At 37.3% G+C, this 23,070-nt stretch overlaps 1 protein-coding gene across 1 annotated transcript in view; it reads right to left on the bottom strand.

Annotated features, from left to right (window-relative positions):
• The window catches only part of ZFPM2 (zinc finger protein, FOG family member 2), a 466,965-nt gene that overhangs the window by 147,553 nt on the left and 296,342 nt on the right, over positions 1-23,070 (bottom strand). The window contains exon 5 of the mRNA XM_017528980.2: positions 15,835-15,946. Within this exon, the coding sequence (XP_017384469.1) occupies positions 15,835-15,946 (112 nt within the window). The remainder of the gene's footprint in view (positions 1-15,834; positions 15,947-23,070) is intronic.

Raw genomic sequence — 23,070 nt, 5'->3', positions numbered from 1 at the left:
AAAAAAAAAAAAAAAGATAGCAGGCAAGCTGTTGTATAAAGACACAACAGGAAGAACTTTTCAACATTCTTATTTTTCCTTTATGATATGCTCATGCTCTGTGTTTTCTATTTGCCTCTAACATGCAGATAAATTCACAAGTCTCTGCCAGAGAGTCATGACACCATCATGTAGCAGGGTTAACTGTTTCTATCCCATAATGTACCTTTTCTGTTAAAATCACATCAGTAATCACAAGACCCTGGCTTCCCAAACTTGAATGTGCGCACGAATCACCTGGGATCTTGTTAAAATGCAGATATGGATTTAGTAGATCTGAATGGGGCATGAGCTTTTACATTTCTAACAAGCCAATGTCATATTGCTGCTTGGCAGATAACATATTAAGTAGTAAGACATTAGTCAAATTTTTAAAAGGGGGGATAATTTAGATATGGACAAGCTATATCATAGTATCAATGAAGGTAAAACATAACTTGAACATATTACAAAAAAGTTAACAGATTCTCTGCCTGGCATATAGTGGGAATTCAATTACCATTTCAATGACTTGAAGAACACCCCACGTCCAAATTTTATACAATGGCCTGGTTTTTTTTTTTTTTTTTAAATCAGTTTGCTTCATTTCTGCATGTATATAAAATGATTATTTTAACTTCTCTTGAGAGAGTTAACTTAAAAAAGTATATTTAAAGTCATAGACAAAAATAATGTGTTCATTTTCTTAACCTACATTTTTACTTACTTCATCTTTGTTTATCATCTGTATCTCTAGTCAAAATACAAGAATATCTAAACTAAGCTATTGTTTCTCCTAAATTTCCTTCACAGACCACTTTATTTGCTTCCACAGAGTTAAGATCAAGGTATTCTGGATTTGATAGGTGAGGACATTTGACTGAAAAACTTCACACTTGAATCTAGAAATCTACACTCAAACCACAGCAAGACTGCAGAATTACTGCTGTTTTACTTAATCCCTTATTCACGTAACACAATTAGTTCTGGAATTCACACTCTAGAGTATTTACTACTTTACAGACCTATATCTTTTTTGGGGGAGAGGTGAACAGAAATGTAATATATTACTCATTTGAGAAAATTAATTATAGAACCTTAAATTCCTCCTTATGAACATTTGATAAACATTCAGAAAATGTTAAGGTTTTCTAGTATACCTCTGAAACGTCCATTTCTTGAAAGACTGCACAAACTAAAAGAAGCTGAACACTAGAATAATCATTCCTGAAAATCTTTACTGACAATGGACACCAGACAATGAAGATAAGGACTAGATTTCTAAAGGAAAAACTGGCTTAATTTACTGTCATTGAATTTCAGTGGAAGGTAGATAGAATACATAATAAATAGATGGAAACAGCTTATCTTTATGTATTTCTGATCCATTCCCTTGACTGGACTACTCTTGCTTGCAACACTGTGACATACTATTTGGTTGACCCCACTCTTCTCTGACAGTCTTCACAGGCCTCAGATGGCCTAATTAGAATATGTCTTCTCTGAAGTACTACTGTATGTCAGGTATATAAGGTGACTTTTTCATTTTAAAAATAGCCTTCAAAAACAGTTTGATTTATACATTAGTGGTAAAATGAAAAGCCTCCAATTTCAGGTATTAGAGCAAAGAGTAGAAGTTTCTGATGGACTTTCCCCCAGTAAAGAGTTGAAGACAGATACTGTTACTATTTACCAGTAAAGTGGGTCCAAAAAGAACTGCCCAGTGATAGTGAGCCAATGTCTTGGCATGGCTGCTATGCAAAGATACCAAACCAGACCCTAGGGTTTGACAACATCTTTTGCAGCTATGTAGGTTTTAACTGTTTAAAATTCTTGCATACACTGCCATGCTGACTGATGCATAATAATATGTGCTATGTATAAACGCAACATTCCAAAGAAATCCTCTTCATCCAGATTCTCTAGCATTTTTTAAATCTCACTAAGGAATGTGACACTTTTCTAGACATGGGGGAATGGCATTGTGGGTACCGGAATTACAAACGATTTACACATGAGTAATTTCTGAAACTCAGTCAAGAAATGCTAGAGTTTACTCTTTTGAATAAGGCATAATAAATCTCATTACATAATAATTCAAAATTCAGTGGGTGTATACTGTGTGCTGGTTGTGGAGGTACAGAGGTGAAAAACTGAATCAATGCCTTTGAGGTGTTCACATCCAGCTTGGTACAATACCCAGCCTGGGGTGGATCTTTCTTCTTTTGGGAATGGGGTGAAGACGGCCTTTTAGAGGCATTGATACACACTAAATCTTTAATGGTACTGGTTTAAAATGATAAAATTGGTGAGAAGGTTATCAGACAAAGGAAATATGATGTACAAAGGTAGCTATAAGCAAGCAAGGGACAGGTGGAAATTTTTTTTTGAGATGGAGTCTCACTCTGTCACCCAGGCCGGAATGCAATGGCATGATTTCAAATCACTACAACCTCCACTTTCTAGGTTCAAACAATTCTTCTTTCTCAGCCTCCTGAGTATCTGGATTACGGGCACCTGCCACCATATCCAGCTAATTTTTGCGGAGAAATTTTAAACAATTGAGTATCATTGGAGCATATACTTTCTGGGTGAGATAAGTGACAAATGAGGCCCTCAGGCATTGGGTAGTTAAAACATGTAAATGAGGTAGTCAAGGGAAAATACACAAATGAGGAGAAAGAAAACTAAAGAATGACAACATTTAGTGGATGGACAGTGATGGAGAGACTTGTCACTCGGTATGGAAACGGTTGACTAGATTAAGCCCAGGGTGATGAAAACTTGGCAAGCAGACTACAGGAGACCTGTAAGTGTCACTTCAGTGGAGTTTCGAAGACAAAAACTGAGCAATAAAGAAGATGCTGGAATTGAAGAAGTCCCAGGAATGAGGCCAAAGACTTTGCAGAAGCTTGCATAAGAAAAGAGCAGAGAGGGCTTCCTATTAAGGAAGTGAATGATTGCACTTTAGTGGTGAATTGACTGCATGCATTTATTTCTACTCCCTTTTACTAAAATGACAGTAAAGAAGAAAAGAAGGTGATAAGGGGAAAGAGATAGGGCAGAGTATACAATAGAAGTCAACAAAATATTGGAAGCTAGAAAATTGATGGAGTGATAAATGACATAGCAGAGCACAGAAAGCTGAAATCCAAGTACTTGAAGAGCCTCAGGCCAACAAGAACCAAGGAGATTTATTCTGCAGAATCCAAAAACAGATCAGAAAGTAAAGGCACCCTGTACCTTGAGAGGGAGGATTAGCAGTGGAGCTAAAACTTGGACAGGCATTCTGAGGAGGAAGCTCTTATCCTTCAGGCCCAGCCTTTCCCTATAGAGCTAAGTTACATCCCCTTCCAACTCTGTTGGGAGATGGAGGTTTAATCTTAGGAAAAATGGAATATAGAGGCTTTAGATCCAGGGCTCAGCAAAGGTAGATGCTACTGTGACATCTGAATTAGAAGAATAAGGGATCATCTACAATCTCAACAGTGAGAGAAGACTTCTCCAACACAGATTCCACTCTCCTTCAGAATGCTGGCTGCAAGGTTCACAAATCTGAGGAGACTATTATTCTCCGGAGAATTTAAGCATGCTGAGATCAAAGCATTTGGGGACCTCATTTGCTGATCGTCCTCAGCCTATGATCCTATGCAAAATCTTCCAGTTGATAAGCCCTGCCTGCCTACTCATGCTGCTTTCCCATGCAGCCTTTTTTTTTTTTTTTTTTTTTTTTTTTTTTTTTTTGAGACGGAGTTTCGCCCTTGTTACCCAGGCTGGAGTGCAATGGCGCGATCTCGGCTCACTGCAATCTCCGCCTCCTGGGTTCAGGCAATTCTCCTGCCTCAGCCTCCTGAGTAGCTGGGATTACAGGCATGCGCCACCATGCCCAGCTAATTTTTGTATTTTTAGTAGAGACGGGATTTCACCATGTTGACCAGGATGGTCTCGATCTCTTGACCTCGTGATCCACCCGCCTCGGCCTCCCAAAGTGCTGGGATTACAGGCTTGAGCCACCGCGCCCGGCCTCCATGCAGCCTTTAGTATTGAGAAATAAAAAATGAAATCCTATGTCTGCCAGCAGATTGAACGGACCTCCTCTTGGCCAAAGGGACCCTGTAGAAACCTTCATAACTGAGTTCCTGGCTATGACAGGATAGGAAGTGAGATATGCCTCATCATACCCCCCAGTGCCAATTGTCATTAGGCTTTCTTCCCTAAGGGTTAAACAGGTATCAATCAACCACCTGACACTGCCTGTCCCTTTTGCAGTTTTGACAAAACAACTGAACAACATTCCTTCCGGATGGGAGACCACTGACCACAGAGCGGTTCTGGCCAGTCTGTGGAGGATGTGCAGTGAGGGTTTTCATGTCCTCTGTTTCACCTTTTAACACCAAAGAGCTGAAAACTCCACCCTTGGATCATGCTAATGCCACCTTTTTTTTGAACATGGGTCCCCTAGAGAGTCATGAAGCTCATTTGTGCATGTGCATGTTTCTCCTTTCATAAATATTCCTCCTATTACGTCGATTTCACCACCTCGATCAGCATAAATCCCTGTCTTATTCTTCCCACCCTCAAAGTGTCTGTTTTTGGCTTCTAGCTATAGGCTATGCTTCCCAGCCTGTTAGAATGGTCATCCTGCCAGCTGCAACCCTTTATAAGAAATAAAGCTCTCCTTTCCAAATTTATGAACTTTGTCGTTCTTCAGTTGACAGTGTCCTGCTCTTACAATAAAAAGCAGACATCCATGTCTCTCAAGCCATTTGAGGAAAGTACCAACATTAAATTCAGGGAACAGAGTAGTCAAGAAAAAAGAAACAATGCACAGGACACTTTCCCAAATGTCCTCCAGTTTCTATCTTCAGAGACAAAAGAAGAATCTTCACATAAAAAGAGCAAGAACAGTCATAAAATGAGAGACCTCTTGTAAATTATAAATGTGATAGGAACAAAGTTAAATAATAAAGTTTTAGGGTACTACAGAAAGTCAAAGAAAGTCAAGAAGAGTATTCTAAGTCTATTATTAAATAGACATCATAGCTTTCTATGCTTTTTTTTTTAAAAAAAAATGCATCTATTGGTTTATCTACTTGTTTCATTCAAAAATATTCATTGAGCACCTACTATGTGTCATGCACTGTTTAAAAATCAGAAAAAAATCCCTGTCCTTATAGAATTTCCATTTTAAGGCTAAAAAGCTGACATTAAAATTCTTTAGTCAACAATAAAGCATCAAATATAAAGATAACTGATACAGAGGAGGTTATGAACTGCATGCTTGTCTCTCCCCAAATGTATATGTTGGAACTCTAACTGCAAATGTGATGGCATTAGCAGGTAAGGCTTTTGTGTGGCAATTAGGTCATGAGGGTGGACCTCTCATGATGGGATGAGCGTACATATGAGAAGAAAAGCAAGATGGATCTCCTTATCTCCCACTCTACTTTGTGACTATACAGCAAGAAGGTGCCCATCCACAAACCCAGAAGAGAGCTCTCACCAGGTGTGAAGTTTCAGGGTGCCAGCACCTTGATCTTGGACTTCCTGGTCTCCAGAACCATGAGAAATAAATATTTATTGTTTAAGTCACCCAGTCTATGCTGTCTTGTTACAGTTTTCTGAACTGATGGATACAGAGGAGAAGGAGAGAAGAGAGAAATGGTGGCGATGGAGGTGTGGAGAGCGAGCGAGAGAGAGAGTGTGTGTATTTTAGACAGGGTAGTTAGGCAGACCGTTTAGACAGACAATTTGGGAGTCAACATCGAAGGAGAGTTCAGAAAGAGGGCAGAGAGAGCCGGGTGTGGTGGCTCATGCCTGAAATCCCAGCACTTTGGGAGGCTGAGGCCAGGAGTTTGAGACCAGCCTGGCCAACATGGCAAAACAGTGTCTCAAAAAAAAAAAGAAAAAAAAAAAGAGGTCATAGAGGGAGCAATGCAGAGCCAGAGAACAGTGTAAAGGCCCTGAGATAGTGTCATTCTTTATATTTTTAAGCAAAAGCAAGAAGCCCATGTAACTGGAATAAAGTAGCTAAAAAGTAATAGAAAGAGAAGCTACAGGCATCCAGGAGGTGATCATATAAAGCTAAGGTAGTAAGTTTATAGGTTCAGTTCAGGAATTGGTGAGTTTAAAGGACCACATAATATTTTACGTTTTACAAGCTAGAATGTCTCTATTCCAACTACTCAACCCTGATGTTACAATGTAAAAGTGGCCATAGACAATGTATAAACAAATTGTCATGGCTGTGTTCCAATAAAACTTTATTTACAAAAACAGATCATGGGCCAGATTTGGCTCTGCATTATATATCAATCAGTACACTTGTGCTCAGTCCATTTGCGATCCTTGGAGTATTATATATGCTACCACTTCCTCATTTTCTTTATGAAATGAGAAGTAAAGACATTATTTAACAGAGGATGTTAAATATTTGGGGAGTCTGAAGTCTGAAATAGTCACCTTGAATATTGATTTGAAGATTGATTAGGACAACAAGTTTTGATTGTCAGACCACATAAACTGAGGGCTCATATCTCCTTTTGGTCAAACAACATAAAACTGATCAGCTTCAGTTTTTGTTGTTGTTGTTGGTATTGGTAGTAATTCATTTGCTTTATTTTGACCATACATTCATAGAGTACTCACGGTGGACCAGACTCTATTCTGGGCACTTCACAAATACTAATTTACCTAATTTCTGCTGCTTGGATGTGGCCAGGAGAAAGTGGAGAGCTGGATTAACCAGAAGGAGGAATTACCAGGCCAGTAAAGACCAAAAAGAGAGAGAGAAGGGTAAGGGGGTCTAAGAAAGAGAATAGAATGACAGACCCATGGAATCCACATCAGGTAACCTGGAAGTGATCACGCAGGGGCTGACGGGAAAGTGATGGTGGTGAAGTGAGTGGATTGGAGGTTCATTTGGTGTTGAAAACTTGTTGAAGTCTGGTAACGAGTGGAGTAAGGCAGATGGTTTACTACTAATATTTTCTAGAGGTGTGTAACGCCATTATTTCTATGATATCTAAGTCTTGGTTTTGTTAATGGATGGACGTATGCTTAACTTTTAATGGAATAATCTTACTAAAATCTCGATCTCATCATACGGCCCTAAAAATGTCAGCAGCTCTCCACTGCTTCCATGCTAATGTTTTCAGAATGAGCATTCAAGTGCGTCTACAATATGGCTATCAGAAACTTTTGGAGGCTTGCTCCTCAATGGTCTCATCTGTAAATTATCTGTTTTAACTAAATTGAACAGATACACCCATGAACATACTGGATGCATCATAGCCTAAGAGCTTTTAGGCACACATTTTAACCTTCTTAAAAGCCTTCGCCCCATTACTCAAATTGATATGCAACCTTCAATATCCTATGAAAATTCCACATCTCTGTGAACACTGCTTGACTGTATAAGACTGAATTCAGTATTACACATCTTTCATCAAGTAAGCTCTTTCAATAAGCTTCTTAAGCCTGGGGGGTGTCTCACATTCATTTGTACTCCTATAGCACCTGGGCCATATCATGAACAGAGCATGTGCTCAGTTATGTATATTTTATTTGGAAAATTATCTTACGAAAAGCAGTGTCAGGACTTTCACGGAATTACTAAAGAAAAGTAATTATATCACTAGGAGACAATTTAAATTCTGTGGATGAGGGACACTTTGTGGATAAGGCAAAGATTTCTTTGTTTTAGCTGGGTTATATAAAAAGAAGAGTAAGAATGTAGTTAAGACAAAGAATGATTTTCAAATGCAAACATTTTTTCTTAAATTATATAAGTAAAAAATCAAAGTGAAGAAAATTATGAAAAAGGATACCAAAAATCTCCCTAAGTCTTGCAACTTTAACAGAAATATCTTTATAATTTCACACTGTTTCTTTCCAGTATGTTTTCCTGTACATATACTTTTTAAATATAATCATGTTAGGCACAAAACCACATATTCTGCCTTTTTTCACTTAGATTTATCTTATATAATACAGTGTTTTAAAAACTATTCTCAGTATCTTACCCTGAAAAAAATCAACCCTAAAGAGTTGTCCCTCATTTCAACTGACAAAGACACTTTTGGGGGTAGCTTTCAAGATTAGCAACTCTTTGAATGACAAGCTAACATCCCTGAATACTAGTGAGTCACCTCTCAAAAGACCCCACTCTTCATTTCTCGTTTTTGTACTTATAAAACTGATATATTCTTAGTTCTTATCATTTGCCAACATTCTAACTGGGCTTCTACCCCTAAGAGACAGAAGCTTCATTCATGCATGGATCCAGGGTGGTTCAGGATATTTTTTTCTCCAAAATAGGAAAGCACATCTAATTCACTAAGGTAATTAGTGGTATTATTGTGCAGGGCTATTTACCAACATTTCATTAAGGAAATTCACAGTGATGTTGATATAAAACAAATGCATTTTTCATATCATATAGCATATAGTAGTTATAACTAAAGACAATAAACTATTCAGTGCACCTAGACCCAGACTGAAATAACATCAATAAATCACTAATATAACTGTAAAAACAGCAAACGCCTAGTAAGAAATGGAAATGACACAAGGCTCAATGCTTACTGAAGTTGCTGTCATTCTGCAATTTGCAACAGACAACTCTATTGTAAATAACGCAGTCACTAGTGGGGTCACTTGTCCTGGCCTTAAGCACCCCTTAAAATGACAATCTGAATCAAAACTGTGGTTTTTTAAAAGCAGCCATTTTTACAATCACATATTCCTAGAAATGGAATACTAAATTGCTCACTCCTCAAAATATTAATAGAACGTAACTAGAAAAAGCCTCAGATGTTCATGAAACATGGGTTTTCGGCATCGCGTTATCCTGTGGCGCTCTGCAATCAATTACTGTTATACCACCATCATTAATAATTTTCTTAATGAAAATGATTCTGTTGATCTCCGTTGTATTTTAATTATCAGAGTTAAGCATAATTACACTGCAGCTCTGAGCTGGCATGTGGACTCCTTTAGGGCGCAATTTTGTTTTAACACACTGATAATGTAATTTTACATTGTGTCAGTTTGTTTGGTTATTATCCAGTTGTACAATTCCACTGTATTCCTGATAACAGATAATAACCTTAGTACCTCCTATATCCTGAAGTCATTTAAAAAGCAATATTGGAATTCTGCGACTAGCTAACTTAATCGCCTTATGATTTTATAATTCCCACTGCTAAATATTTAGTTCAGGCACTCACCCTCTTTCAAAAATACTGTAAAATTAGACAATGGTTATACATTTTCTATGAATTACTGACTAGTTAAACAAATGCATAAAATATGAACGCAAATTTTTCCTCTTAAATTAGTTTATTATGACATTATGCCCTCTAAGTAAAGTTAAACATTAACTTTTAGGCTACTTTGAAATTGGCTGCCACATTAGACAAAGCTATTGTTTGAAAATTCTAGTAACATGCAACAGATCATCTATGTTAAGGTGGAACACGGTCTGGACTTTTACAAGAGTCTTTATAATGAAAGACTTTTGTTTTGAAAACTTAATTTGGAGAGTGTGGAGAAAGTTATTCACCTAAACTAAATCATACTAAAATTTCTGTCATTATTTTACTGGTGCCTAGTATAGGCCGTTGGACATAAAAGACATTCAAAAATGGTTACGTTAATTAATTGCCTGGTTAAATTTGTGCAAACCTGCAAAATCAGAAGTTTTAAGATTATCATAGCATGATTTTTGAGATTGCTGTGCACTTGTCTATATGAGTTGAAATTGCTGTGGTCTTAGAAGCAACAAAGAAATGAGCATAAACTATTACTGCTACTACTGTTTTAGTTTTAGAACAATCCCTTTAAAGTCAAGCCAAAGAATAGAAAAAAAAAATTGGTAATAAACATGTATGCAAATTTGCAAAGAAAGGCAATAATCTGTAACCTTGGCTTAGTAAATGGCATCTGCCAAAATTTTGTCGATTGCATAATTGGGATTTGAAGTGAACAAGCTTAAGATTGAATCCCAATATCATCATTTGAACTTACTTAACCCATCTAAACCTAAGTTTATTCATCTATAAAATGGGGAAAGTACTGTTTAGATATCATGAATTTGTTGTAATTGTAAGTAAGAAAATGTATTAAAGTGATTAGAACAGCGTCTGGAATGGAACAAATCTTAATAAATGGTAATTGTTATTATTATTAATAATATCATCATTTTCATCTTTATATTAGCACTATATATAAGACTTACACTAAAATAAAAGTATCACATGGCCAAGAAAAAAAATCCAATAATATGCTCACATTCAGGCTTCAGGTCTCTGATTCTGTGACACAGATGTCTGCAAATATTCTGTGGGTTCAAAGTGACTGAACGAGACTTACAGAAGTCTTTGCTATAAATATGACATCATTATATGCTTGACACCAACATGGAAGCCTGGCTTCATTTTCTCATTGTGTACTGACTTAACCACAAAAGCTGTCTGTAAGATATTCAGCAATATAATATTGATCATAACCTCTGCAATCACGTAAATGGGTGCTTCACAAAAGTCCTGCCTGGTAGCCATTGCTATTCCATTTTTAACAGCTGAGGAAATCAGGATTAGAGTGGGAAAGTGATTTGTCTAAGGTTACATATGAAATACAGATTTTTACAATGATACTGTTCCTTCACATATAAAGAAATATTCTGTTGTTGAGGTGAGAGAGAGGGTTAGCTGATACTTTTTTCCACTCTCTTGATTGACAGTGTTTATTTTCTTAATCTGGAGACCTAGAGAAGGTGGTTACTTTGAAATTACAACTACATGAAAATTGAAAAATTAAATAGTGTAATTATCACGAATTTGAAGCTGAGTGAATAAACCCACATGAAAGATGCTAAAGGTGTAATTTTTAATACCCTCAAAACATAAAATTCTAAGTACCCTATTTGTTTTTCATATGAAAAGGTTACCATACTTTGCAAACAGTAGATAGTATATAATAAGGTAAGGTAAAGAAGTAGATCATCAGTGCTCAACAGACAGTGGATTTTGGGAGTAAGTGGGCAGACCTTTGCCCACCCTACTCTCCAGCAAAGCTCCTTTTAACTTCAGCATGATGCTTTTTAGTATTTTTCCATTGAGATAAGTAAATTAGAATTATCTGGAGTCTGTTGAGAATAATGGCATAAAACAGATGACCCAACAGGTCTGGTCCATCAATGTCTGGATGACCTAATTACTTTCTGGAATGACAAGGGGTAGGTGAGGCAGGAACAACATACATCAGATTAGAATGTTAATGCCAACTACTATACTTTTAAAATTTTTCATAAAACAAAATGATGGCAATCTATCAAGTAGCACTAAGTGATAGAATATAATTGTATTTTATAATAATTATTTCAGTGGACACCCTGACAATGAAAGCTTTATAGTCATATTTAATTTCGTTACTAGCCTACATTTAGGAATACCGTAGGAAGCAAGTATGCCTCCTAGATGGTAATAGTTACACATTAAATGGGCCTATTTTCACACCATAAGAAAACACTATCAAAAATCCCAGTCAAGGCATTTTTGCAAAATGTTACACATCTGCAATTTAGCTTCTATTTGTAAATAGATACTGATATGCTCTCAGATAGCCAGGTCCTATAAAAACGATTTGGCATTCAGTTTATAAGTAGTTTAGGTTCTTAGGAAGAAAACAAATACAATTGTGGCATCAGGAATTTAATTTTCATTGTCCATGAGAGCTTTTTAGATGTTAGGAATAATTTGTGACACCTGAGGGCATGGATGTTGTGGCTGTTGGCCCAACAAGCAGCCACTCTTTAGTGGCAGCATAACCCGGGTTTTATTTAGGGAACTACCTCGCCTCCATTTCTGTGGCTCATGTGGGCTTAATTTTCCTTTTAGGCCCCAGGCTGACTATTGTCTTCCAGGGAGAGTCATCGTGATTAATTGGTTCAGGGAATGGTATGTGATGTGCTCAATCAAACCCCAGAAAAGCTCTCTTTCTACACAAGTTGCTATGCTGGTGAAGTAAGCCCGGATCTCCCCACCACTTATCTGAGAATGATGCCCACACAAGAAAGAAGAGCCAGATGATAGAGAAAGACAGTCTGGAGACAAAGTTTGACCAACTGAATCAAGCAGTTCCAGACATCCAGAATACTCCTGGACTCTCAGTTACATGAGCAGATGAACCCATCTACCCCAGTACACACACACACACACACACACACACACACACACACACACACACACTTTTGTCAGAAGCTAATTTCAGTTAGATTTCTGTCACTTGAAAACAAAAGAGGCCCAATTAATAAATAACATAGGCATTATGCAAATGCCACAAACATTATAGAGGTTCAAGTTAACACTTGTTCAGTCTAAATTGCCAAACCCTTCCATCTTCAAAACCCTTTTGCTTTGAGGAGGCTTATCGTATGTACAGATTGTGGAGACAGAAGACTCCAGAATCCAGGGTGTTTGGATAGGAGTAGCAGTGCCTCCAGGGGTCATATTTTCCATGATCCAAACAATCCCGAGTAAAATCCTGGAATATTAAGTTATTGACACAATTTTGGGACATGCTCTGGGTGAGGTGTCTCTTCCCTCTAAAGGCACTCTGAATACTAGAAATTAGTTTCAGGCCTCTGAAGCCCAGGTAGACCAAAGAAGAGTCTGGAGCAAAGCAGAGAAACAACAATACATGTTAAAATGCAAATAATCACAATTTTTTTCCTTTTGCTTTTTTTTACTGCAGAATTCTAGATCATGAATATTAGCATGCATTGTGAGTTTTCAAGAGGGCTATGATAAATGATTATTTGGTAATGAGGCTTTTTCTTTAATCTTAGGTTTCCCGGAAATGCATTTTTTTGAAATGTCACACTTTATACATTTTGTGATTTCTAGGCATAAAAGCCTGAGTGGTTTTGATCGTTACTCATCATTTAACAGTGGCAAAGGGAAAGGCTGAGTCATGTGGTTCAAGGAGCACAGAATCTGGAGCTGTCAAGATGTAGATTTATGTAGAGATAGCTAGCTCTCTATGATCATGGGCAATCATACCTCTCTAAGTCATAGGTGTAAAATGAGAAAACACTATCGATTTCATTGAGTTGTTTTGAAGCTTAATGCAGACAGAACATATTCTAGTTTGTATCACTCCAACCCTAAGTTAAACAAATGTATGCCTGAATCCCAATCAATCATTTTTAAGTCATGTGACCATGGCAAATTATTTACCCGTCGTTTATCTACCTTTGTAAAATGGGGTAGTATGTTGATTATCTCACAGGAGCTATTAAATAAAGTTTTAAAAAGCATATACTGCAGTTATTACAGTTCTGACATTTAAACTGCAAAACCAATTGTTCTTTTAAGTTGAACAATGCCAAATTACCCTTTATAGGTGAAAAAATTATTGAATAGCGGCAATTCATATAGTTCATCATCATATCATGTGAAGTGTCTATTACAGTGTCTGGCAACCATTCTCATTTATTTGATCAACCAGCCAACATTTATTTAGTTTTTTTCTTGTACAGGTAGCATGCCAGGCCAGGAATAGAAAGGTGACTAAGACACAATCTATGCCCTCAGTAAACATAAAGCAGATTGAAAAGGCAGGCAATCATAGCTAACTTTCTTACTTTCTCCTTTTTTGGACTCATAAACTGTATATTCATGATCATGAAACAAGGTAATAGAGAGCAATGAGAGAATCACATACAGTGTGGCATGGGAGCAACAAGAAGAGAATTCAAGGTGTGCCCAATAAATGGCGGCTACTATCTTCAATGTACAAGGTACATAGTTGAACTCAGTGCATGCTTTACCAGTTAACTAATGAAATTAATCAATAAGCTGCTATTAATTACTCTAATTTGTTTATTGCAAAAAGATGGAAGGTATAGCCAACCATAAACACATAAATTTGCAAAAGTTAGCGTACTCCACTGAATAAAGAATTCCAATTCTGTTCTACGGGTTTGACAACCTTAATCAAAAAATCCAAAATCTGAAATGTTCCAAAATCCAAAACTTTTTGACCACCAACATGATGCCACAAGTAAAAAATTCCACAACTTACCTCATGCAATGAGTTATAGTCAAAACTTTGTTTCATGCACAAATTATAAAAATATTGAATAGAATTACCATTAGACTATGTGTATTTTATGTTTATGAAACATAAATGACTTACATGTTTAGACTTGGGTCTCATTTCCAAGATACCTCATAATGTACGTACAAATATTCCAATCTGAAAAAAATCTGAAATCTGAAACACTCTGGTCCCAAACAATTTAGATAAAGAATACTCAAAATATATAACAATGATCTCTAATAAAAGAATAGGTGATTTAAAAACACAATGAATTTGGATCATAACGGGACCAGCTGTTGCCATGTTTCCCCCATACTATATTGCTACAATGAAGATAAAATGTTGTACAACAGAAATCTATCCCCAACAAGTGGTCCTACCTTCCAAGGCATCTTTTGTATTCTGAATGTGGACATTGGTAAACTGATTCCCTATACCATTTCTTTTCACTTTGATAGATTATATTGGCATATTCTGGGAAAATCTCACATCCCTTTCAGCTAAGACCTCCCACCAGCATACCACAGGTATTTCACATTAGAAAATTAGTGGGTATGGGACCAGTAATTATAGAAGGAAAAGGAGTATAATCAGATCCTTGTGTGCAGATTGTTTTTTTTTAGCTTGCAAATTCCCTCTTTCCAGTGTTTCAACTTTCAAAGGCTTATGGTAGTTTAGAGGCAATCCTCTTATAAGTGTACAAATTGTAATGATTATAGGAACAAGTTGTAATTGTTTCTAGCAAGTTTTTAAGAGTCTTTGATGTTATGATTAGTGTTTTATATGTTAATATATTGATAGGGGTGCTTATTTGCTTGTTCCCTTGTATGCTTTTACGGTTTCTAGGTTCAATGTGCAAATACATCTTTGATCTCAGTAGGTCTATTTGGTTTAAAAAGAAAGCCAAGAGAAATTAAACATGAGAAGCACAAGGTTTTGCAATATTTATGAAGAAGTGAGATTAGGGATTTTACTGTAAGAGTGCAGAGCTAGGCCCAAGGCTTGAATGTGTAAAAAAGTGCCCCAAACCTACACCACACAGGAGGAAGGTCCTGTGCTATGGAGAGTCAGCCCATGATGTGCCATCATGGAGCTTTGGCTCCTTTGTAGCCAAGGCATAGCTACATGACCAGTCTGGGTTGATGTCACACTGAGCAAATCAAAGGCAATGCCCTGCAAGTCATCAGCTTCCTCTTTAGTGTCTGCCTCCTGCCCTTCAGAAATCAACATGAGGAAGAATTCCATCTTTGCAAAGGTTTCATTTCCAGCTATCCTCTCATCATTCATGACTTCGGGAAACTGGCGGGAATGTAGTGCCTCTTAGACTGTGCACCTTGACACAAATTGCTAAATTTCAGAAGGATTTTACTTTTTGATAGATGTCTAAAAGGAGAATTTGGGGTTTTATCAACCCTGGCTATCAACGATACAGCAAGAAAAGATACTAGTCAAGCCACTCAAATACAGGGTGAGGTAAATGTGCAAAGCACTAAGTAATTGGTGGTATGACACTTTTTGTTTTACGNAAAAAAAAAAAAAAAAAACACAGGTGGCTTTACTGAAAGCACATATTAGAGGAACTCAGTTGGGAAAAAGGAAGAGAGAGGATCGAATTATACTTTCTACTTCCATTCCTGCTCTTCTGGTGCTGTTTTGCCCTGCTCAGGTTTTAATACTTCCAAAGAGAGAGAGAAACGATCTTGCATTTACCTTTGCTGTACACAATGCAGTTGTTTTTGTTGTCTTCCACTCCTTGCCAAGTCACATCCAGCAACCACTTGGGACCAGCAGTCAGCACCATTGGGACCTGAGCCTTTGTCTTCTGTAGAAAGAATGATAACAAACAGATGCCATTTGCTTTCGTTGATTAAAAACTTGAATAATAACTGTACTAATCATTTTATTTTTACAAACAACTAAATCTCCCAAACCATAATCCAAGTCCTTATTCCCCTGTCTCATGATATCTTTTTAAGATGACAGAAGCTGTAAAGCTTTACTGCTTTCACTAATCTGAATGGTAGAAATATTATCAAGTTTTTTTTCTTTCCTAAATGATACTGGATCAGATCTCCAAGATTAGACAGATCTCTTGTGGCTCTGAATTATAAAGAGAATGCAGATGACTTTCATTGCAAAGAGCAGAGTGTTTAGAAGTGAACTTTAGACACATTGTACTTTGCTATCAACAGGATCTCACTATTTCCTGAAACAGACAGGAAAGAATTTAAAGAATCAGGATCCATTTCAAAGCTCTGTCCTGAGCAACATTTATGTTAGAGTAAGAACTTATTCTGAATGAATAATGAAATCTACCCAACCCCCTAAGTGTGGATATGTACTCTCACTGTAACTGAAATAATAATGATGCTAATGATGGACCTACATTGTCTCCAGAAAGACTGTAAAAGAGGAATCGTGAAAAATTCAAATGCAAAGCAACTAAAGCATGACATCCTTTGCTCTGAGAACCACAGAAGCACAGAGACAAGTGTTATAATTCCAACAAAGTATTTTCAGTGTACATGTTAAATATAAGGCTCAAAATATTCACAATTTTTGGCTGTCTGGCATCTAAATTATCTATCTGTAAAACTCTGTTTATAAATTTACATGGCTGGAAATAAACTGGGGAGGAAATAAGTATGTCTCAGCAAGACTGTGTTTCCTGATGAGTCACAGTAAACTGGCATTCGCTTTTATCATTCTCCAGTCCATGTTCGGTATATCAAACATCATGAAACCACAACACAGAGTACAATACAAGGGTCTCAAGGTAATTTTTGAACTGAATTTTCACCTAGATATGATCCTGCCAAACAGATCTCAGCCCATTCTGGGACTTTTCCGCATGATACATGCTATCAGAAATTTCCAAAATTGGCATTAACAAGTATTCACTTGAGGAGTTCCACATAATCTGGTGATTTCAAATCTTTAAGGAATCTGCAAAAGCCATTCCACCCGCCTCACGACAATGATAGCACATTATATACCGATCCATTGTTAACTGCAAAGCCATACTGAAAATTATGCATAAAAATGAATGTTGACCCCTTTCTTAAAATGTCAGTTATATTATAAATGTAAAAACTACCATAAAATATACAGTTTAATGGGAAAATCAACCATGATGGATTTAAAAAGAAGTCTGAAACAATAAAATACTTCAAATATTAAAACAGAGTATAAAGTATAATGAAATCAAGTATAACACATTCTAGCACGTTGATCTTTAATATTTACATTTTGATTCATTATGGAGTCTTAATTTTTCAACTGTATATCTTAATAGCTGGCAAGGATAACCACAAAGCAGTTATCTAAAAGCCTTGTGAAAAAGATGTGATTTATATTCTATACGTATTTTAATAATATAGACAAAATGTTATGAAGTTATCCCTATTGTTATCAGTCTGATGAACCATTATTTTTTATTTCCACTTTCAAAACAGAATTAGAAGAGAAACAAACTTGTTCTATATGAAAGGATAGTGATCCAAATCCAATTAAACATTAGGTCTTAATGAGGCATATTTTGCTCTCCTTTTACTACCAGACTGACAGACAAAATCTATACATCAGGATCTGGTGCCCACACATGGTGGCTCAATCCTATAATCCCAGCACTTTTGGAGGCTGAAATTAGTGAATCACTTGAGGTCAGGAGTTTGAGACCAGACTGGCCACCATGGTGAAATCCCATCTCTACTAAAAATACACAAATTAGCCAGGTGCGATGGTGCATGTCTGTAATCCCAGCTACTTAGGAGGCTGAGGAAGGAGAATTGCTTGATCCCAGGAGGTCGGGGTTGCAGTGAGCCGAGGTCACACCACTGTACTCCAGCCTGGGCGACAGAGCGAGACTCTATCTCAAACAAAACAGAAAAAAACCCAAAGGATCTGCAGCTCTCCAAGCACAGGCAGAACAAGTCAGAGGAAGGAGTCCACCAATCCAGGAGACTTATGTGGGGGGCAGTCAGTGACCTTATTTGTAACATCCACTCTTTTCTGACTTTAAATAATAGATTTCAAAACAGGCCCCTGGCCTATTTTTCCTGGATTATCTTATTTCATGAAAAATAATTATTTTAAATTATTTAATCACCCTGTTTCATAGTTCATAAAATCCTATGAATTTCTACACAGCAAATTAGCTTTTATAATAATTTCATAGATAATATTAAAAATAGTGATCACTTTCATTCTTTAGAGAATCTTCTAATATCAAGTAAATCAATCGATTTGCCAAAACCATAATCTTCCATTCATTTCACAAATAAGCAAACTCAATCCTGTGTTTTGTGCTAGGAATATAACTCTTTTTTGGTGAAGGATACAGATACATTAAAAATATTTAATATAATGTGGAAAGTACATGGTAGGAAGTGCTAAGACATATGTAAATTGTTTTGGGGTCAACGAGGGAAAGAAAAAAAACTCCTGTCCTTTGGAGTCTGGGGACAGACACATCATAGCAGTGGCCACATTCAGGCAGGATTTTAAAGCATAAACAGGAAGAATGTGCAGATGCTGGAAATAGTGTGGGCAAAGGCTGAACAGTCTATAAGAAAGTCAAGTGTGCAGGAAATGGGAGTTCTGGGACTCGGGTTAATGTTCTTGTAAAGCCTTTAACATTTTTTTAGTTATGTGGAAAGCACTAGAAAAGTACCTATCATAATCATAATTAATGTTGTAATTGATAAATGGAAAGAACATAATAGAATATGTATCTGGCAGGGCAGGTTATAAACAGATTAGAAAATATGTGACATATTAGGTAAAACTTTTTGTGCTTAATTCTGTAAGCAGAAGGAAGCCAATAAACATATTTTAGAGAGACAGAATAAGGGTACTACTATTTATGCTACTTGTGCAAAGATTTTGTTAGGCACTTCCCTTACTTACCTAGACCTCATATATATTTTCAGACAAGAAAATGACAACTGAAAAATTAAACAATATCCCTTAGGTCAAATTGCTGGTAGATGGCAGAAGGTAGAGCCAATATTTAGATTTAGCTTTGTTTCCAAATATTACCAACCCTAGGGGGAACAACCATCCTGGTTTTTCTGGAACTGAAAGGTTTCCCAGGAGGCTGTACTTTCAGAGCTAAAACTGAAAAGTCTTGGGAAATTTAGGATGAGTTTTTCACACACCCCCACCACTACTACAACTGGGAATACTAAAACAGTATTAGTAGTTTACATGTTGCCTATTGAGGTAAGCATTTCGCTCAAATTATCTTTTCTGATTTGTACAACTCTGGAAGTTAGGTACTGACATTTTCTCCATTAGCAAACTAAGGTTTATTGGAGCTGATGTTGTGCATAAAATAAAAGTAATCAATTAATACATTTTCTAATAGTAAGTTAGGCATTATATCTTTTAAAACTCTGGCAAATATGTATTATGCCTGGGCACAAGTAGAATTGGACTTATTAAAAAATTGAGGTGAAGAGAACAATTTCCTTTACTCTAAATCAATAAGGAAAAAGAAAAAATGGAGCAAAGACTTGCTGAAAGCTATACCCAAGCTGTAAAGTAAATAATAAGTAGATAAAAAATCTCAAGGGACAAGCTATTACAATTTTGAGGAGGTAAGTCAATTTCTTTCTGAAGAAGTCAACTTTTGTAGAGATTGACTGCCTTCAAAGAAGATTACCAAGTGTGAGAAGGAAGGAATTAGCCAGGATTATATGAAATCTACACTCCAGAAAAACCCATGAATAAAAAATAACAATAATATCCACATTGATCATGAGGTTCACTTCCCATGTCTCCAACATAAGAATTCATAAAATTAAGAAGAGCAAGAGCTGGGAGTTACATTAAAGTTCATTGAGTTTAATTCCCAGATATCACAAACAAGGAAAGTTAGGCCAAAATTTTTATTGCCTACTCTACAGTGGGTAAAACTGGCACAACACTTTGGGGAAAGAGAATAGGCATAAAAGGTATAGTAGGCAGGAAAATGGTCCCCTAAAGATGGCTATGCTCTAATCCCCTGTAACCTGTGAATATGCTACCTTAGTTGGCAAAAGGGATTTCAGAGATGTGATTAAGTTCTTGTACCATGAGATGGTGAGATTATCCTAGATTATCCAGATGGTCCCAGTCTAATCACATAAGCCCTTGCAAGGAGAAGTGAAAGGCAACAGTAAATCAAAGAGATTCAACATGAAAAAAATTCCACCTGCTTTTGTTACCTTTAAAGATGGGGGACTAAGAGCAGAAACTAAAGAATGTAGTAGTGTCTAAAAACCGGGAATGGCCTCCAGTTTATAGGAAGCAAGAAACAGGAACTTCGGCTCTACAACGTCAAGGTACCAAATGTTGCCAACGATCAGAATGAATGAGCGCAAAATGGATTCCGTCCTAGGACCTTCAGAAAGGAATGCATCAGGAAGATGGACATCTTGATTTTAGTCTGGTGACATCTGTACTCATATTTCTGATCTACAGAATATGAGATCATAAATTTTTGTTATTTTAAGCCACCAAATCTATGGTAGTATGTTTCAGCCGCAATAGAAAGCTAACACAAAAGATACCCAGGTTGATTGATTAGAGTAAAAAGTAACTAAAGTTTCTGATCAAAGATGCTCAGAAGTATGAAACAGCTTTCCCTTAGTTGAAATAACACCAAATATACCTTGTTATTCCACAATTATTGATCATTTATTTATAAGTCATTATGAAGCAGGATATTTCCCTGACCCCTTCATCGGACTCACAACAGGGGTGCCTCGATTACTCAGCCTGCTGCTGTCAACTCCTTGCGGGAGGGAGTGCACGAGCGAACAAGTATGGGAGCTGGAGTGAACAGCACTGGAACCAGGAACCAGCTGCCCGCGTCACTGCCAGTGGGACCAAACTCCATTCACTTGGACCTGCTGGGTTCCACCTCTTGCAGGAGGGAGTGCGCAGGTGAGTGGGTGCAGGAACCAGCCAGGTGCTTTAGTGCCGGTAGGAGTGAACTCCATGCAGGCCCCACTGCAGCACACAGGCAGGGGTGCCTGTGACTCCGGAAGCACCAGAGAGCTTGTTACCATGCTATTTTAGCTCTGCTGTCTGTGGACAGCTTAAGTCTTAACAACTCAGTGGGTCCCTTGCCTTTTCGTGTGAGGTGGCTGCTCTCCACTAGCGAGGAAAAAGGGCCAGCGTGACAGCCTTTTGTACCCCACTTGTGGCTCCCAAGCTCTTGTGTGGTGTCTGGGAAAAATGGGGTTGCATGAACAAATTGAAAGATGTTAATGTGGGGGATTTTATTGTCTGTGGAAAATGGCTCTCAGTGGGAAGGGGAGTTGAAAAGGGGACTGGGCAAGGTAGGTAAATTTCCCCTGAAGTCCAACCATGTCCGGCTGGATTATTCTCCAAAGTTGCACCATCAAGCTGTCCTTCTGAGGTCAAGCTGCTTTTCTCCAATGTCCAGCCATTGTCCCACCTACCAGCTGAGTCTGGAGTTTTTATAGGCACAGGATGGGGCTGTGAGGTGGTATAGGAAAAGGCAACATTTGAGCAGGAAAACAGGGATATAAGTTCTCACTTTAGGCCACAGTTTCAGGCTTTTTGGCTTGAGGGTGGATGTTTCACCAAGGACCCACCCTTTTCTGCCTAGAATTTTTCTGGCTCCTGTCCCCATCAAGTAGAGATACTGTGTTCTTGCTTTAAAATACAAGAAAATACACAATGGTGACTGTAATAATTCCTGCTTAATCGGTTATTTCATATCCTGAATCACCATTGACTTTACAGTTGAAGTATAACAAAAGGACATTACTGTTTTTGAAGTCACATTATCTAGGTGTGAATCCTGACACATGCCACTGGCAGCATCTATGTCTAGAAAACCATTTAAGTGATCTGAACTTCAGAATGGACATCTGCACAGTGGCGCTAATTTTTATTTCAGAGGCTTTTGAATGAAGTAACTAGCAAAGTGCCTAGTACTCTACAGATGCACGTCAAACTTTTGCTTAGTAGCTACATGAATAAATGAAATAAAACACACAAAAAGCATTTACTGAATACCTGCTATTTCCCAGGCTCTGGTAATATTTGTAGTGATTAGCATAGGAGTCCAGACAAAAACTCTTTATTATCTAATTGAAAGGTTGTGATAGTCATATGGCTACTGATCAGTTAGTTGCAACTCTTCGCTTTCCAGATCTCTGTTGGATGTGGCTCATGGCTTTGCTTGACCAATGAAACTGAAGTGACTTGTGTCACTTTTACACAGAACCTATATGATCCAATGGCCAATTCACCATTATGCCTTGCCTTTGCCAAAGCAATCATGGAAACAAGTAAAGAGGTGGACTGGCAACCACAGTGGTCAGGGAGTATGAAAAAGAAATGAACTTTTTCATGTACAAAGCTGTTGTATTATTACAGTTGCTTACAACCTCAGCAAAACCTAGCTTACTCTCACTTAAACAAAATTATTCTCCATTTTTTCCATTTTGAAATACTGGGTTTTTATAGGTTAAAGATTGTATTTTCTGTATCTAGGCAGTCTCTTTCAGTAATAAATCAATTCAGGGTATATAATAAGAGCTTTGAATTTCACTTAAACTGGAATGTCTTCTCCTTTAAAAAAAGAAATCTTACGCACTTCTGAGGCTCCACATTGTACATTTTAAAATTCTGCACTCCTAGACACGGTTTGAACCCAGAGTTTCACGTTTAGACAGCCCACAACTAGACAAACTTGACAAGGACAAAATGGGTCAAAAGTGTCATTTCTTAGGAATAATTAAAATCATCTAATGTGGATGAGAGAGGTCAGACTAGCATCCACTTCTCACTAACCTTTAGAGTTACTGGACCGACAAAGGAGGAAGCCTTCAATAAATGTTTATAGTCATGCCAAAAGGTTAATGGAGATAAAAGTAGACAGCCCAAAGGTAAATAATAGAGGACTAACCCAAGAAACTGGTGACA

Source organism: Cebus imitator, unplaced genomic scaffold (genome assembly GCF_001604975.1).
Source record: "Cebus imitator isolate Cc_AM_T3 unplaced genomic scaffold, Cebus_imitator-1.0 Scaffold56, whole genome shotgun sequence".
Classification (NCBI taxonomy): Eukaryota; Metazoa; Chordata; class Mammalia; order Primates; family Cebidae; genus Cebus; species Cebus imitator.
The sequence above is the reverse complement of the archived record's forward strand: the minus strand, read 5'-3'. Positions and strand labels throughout refer to the sequence as shown.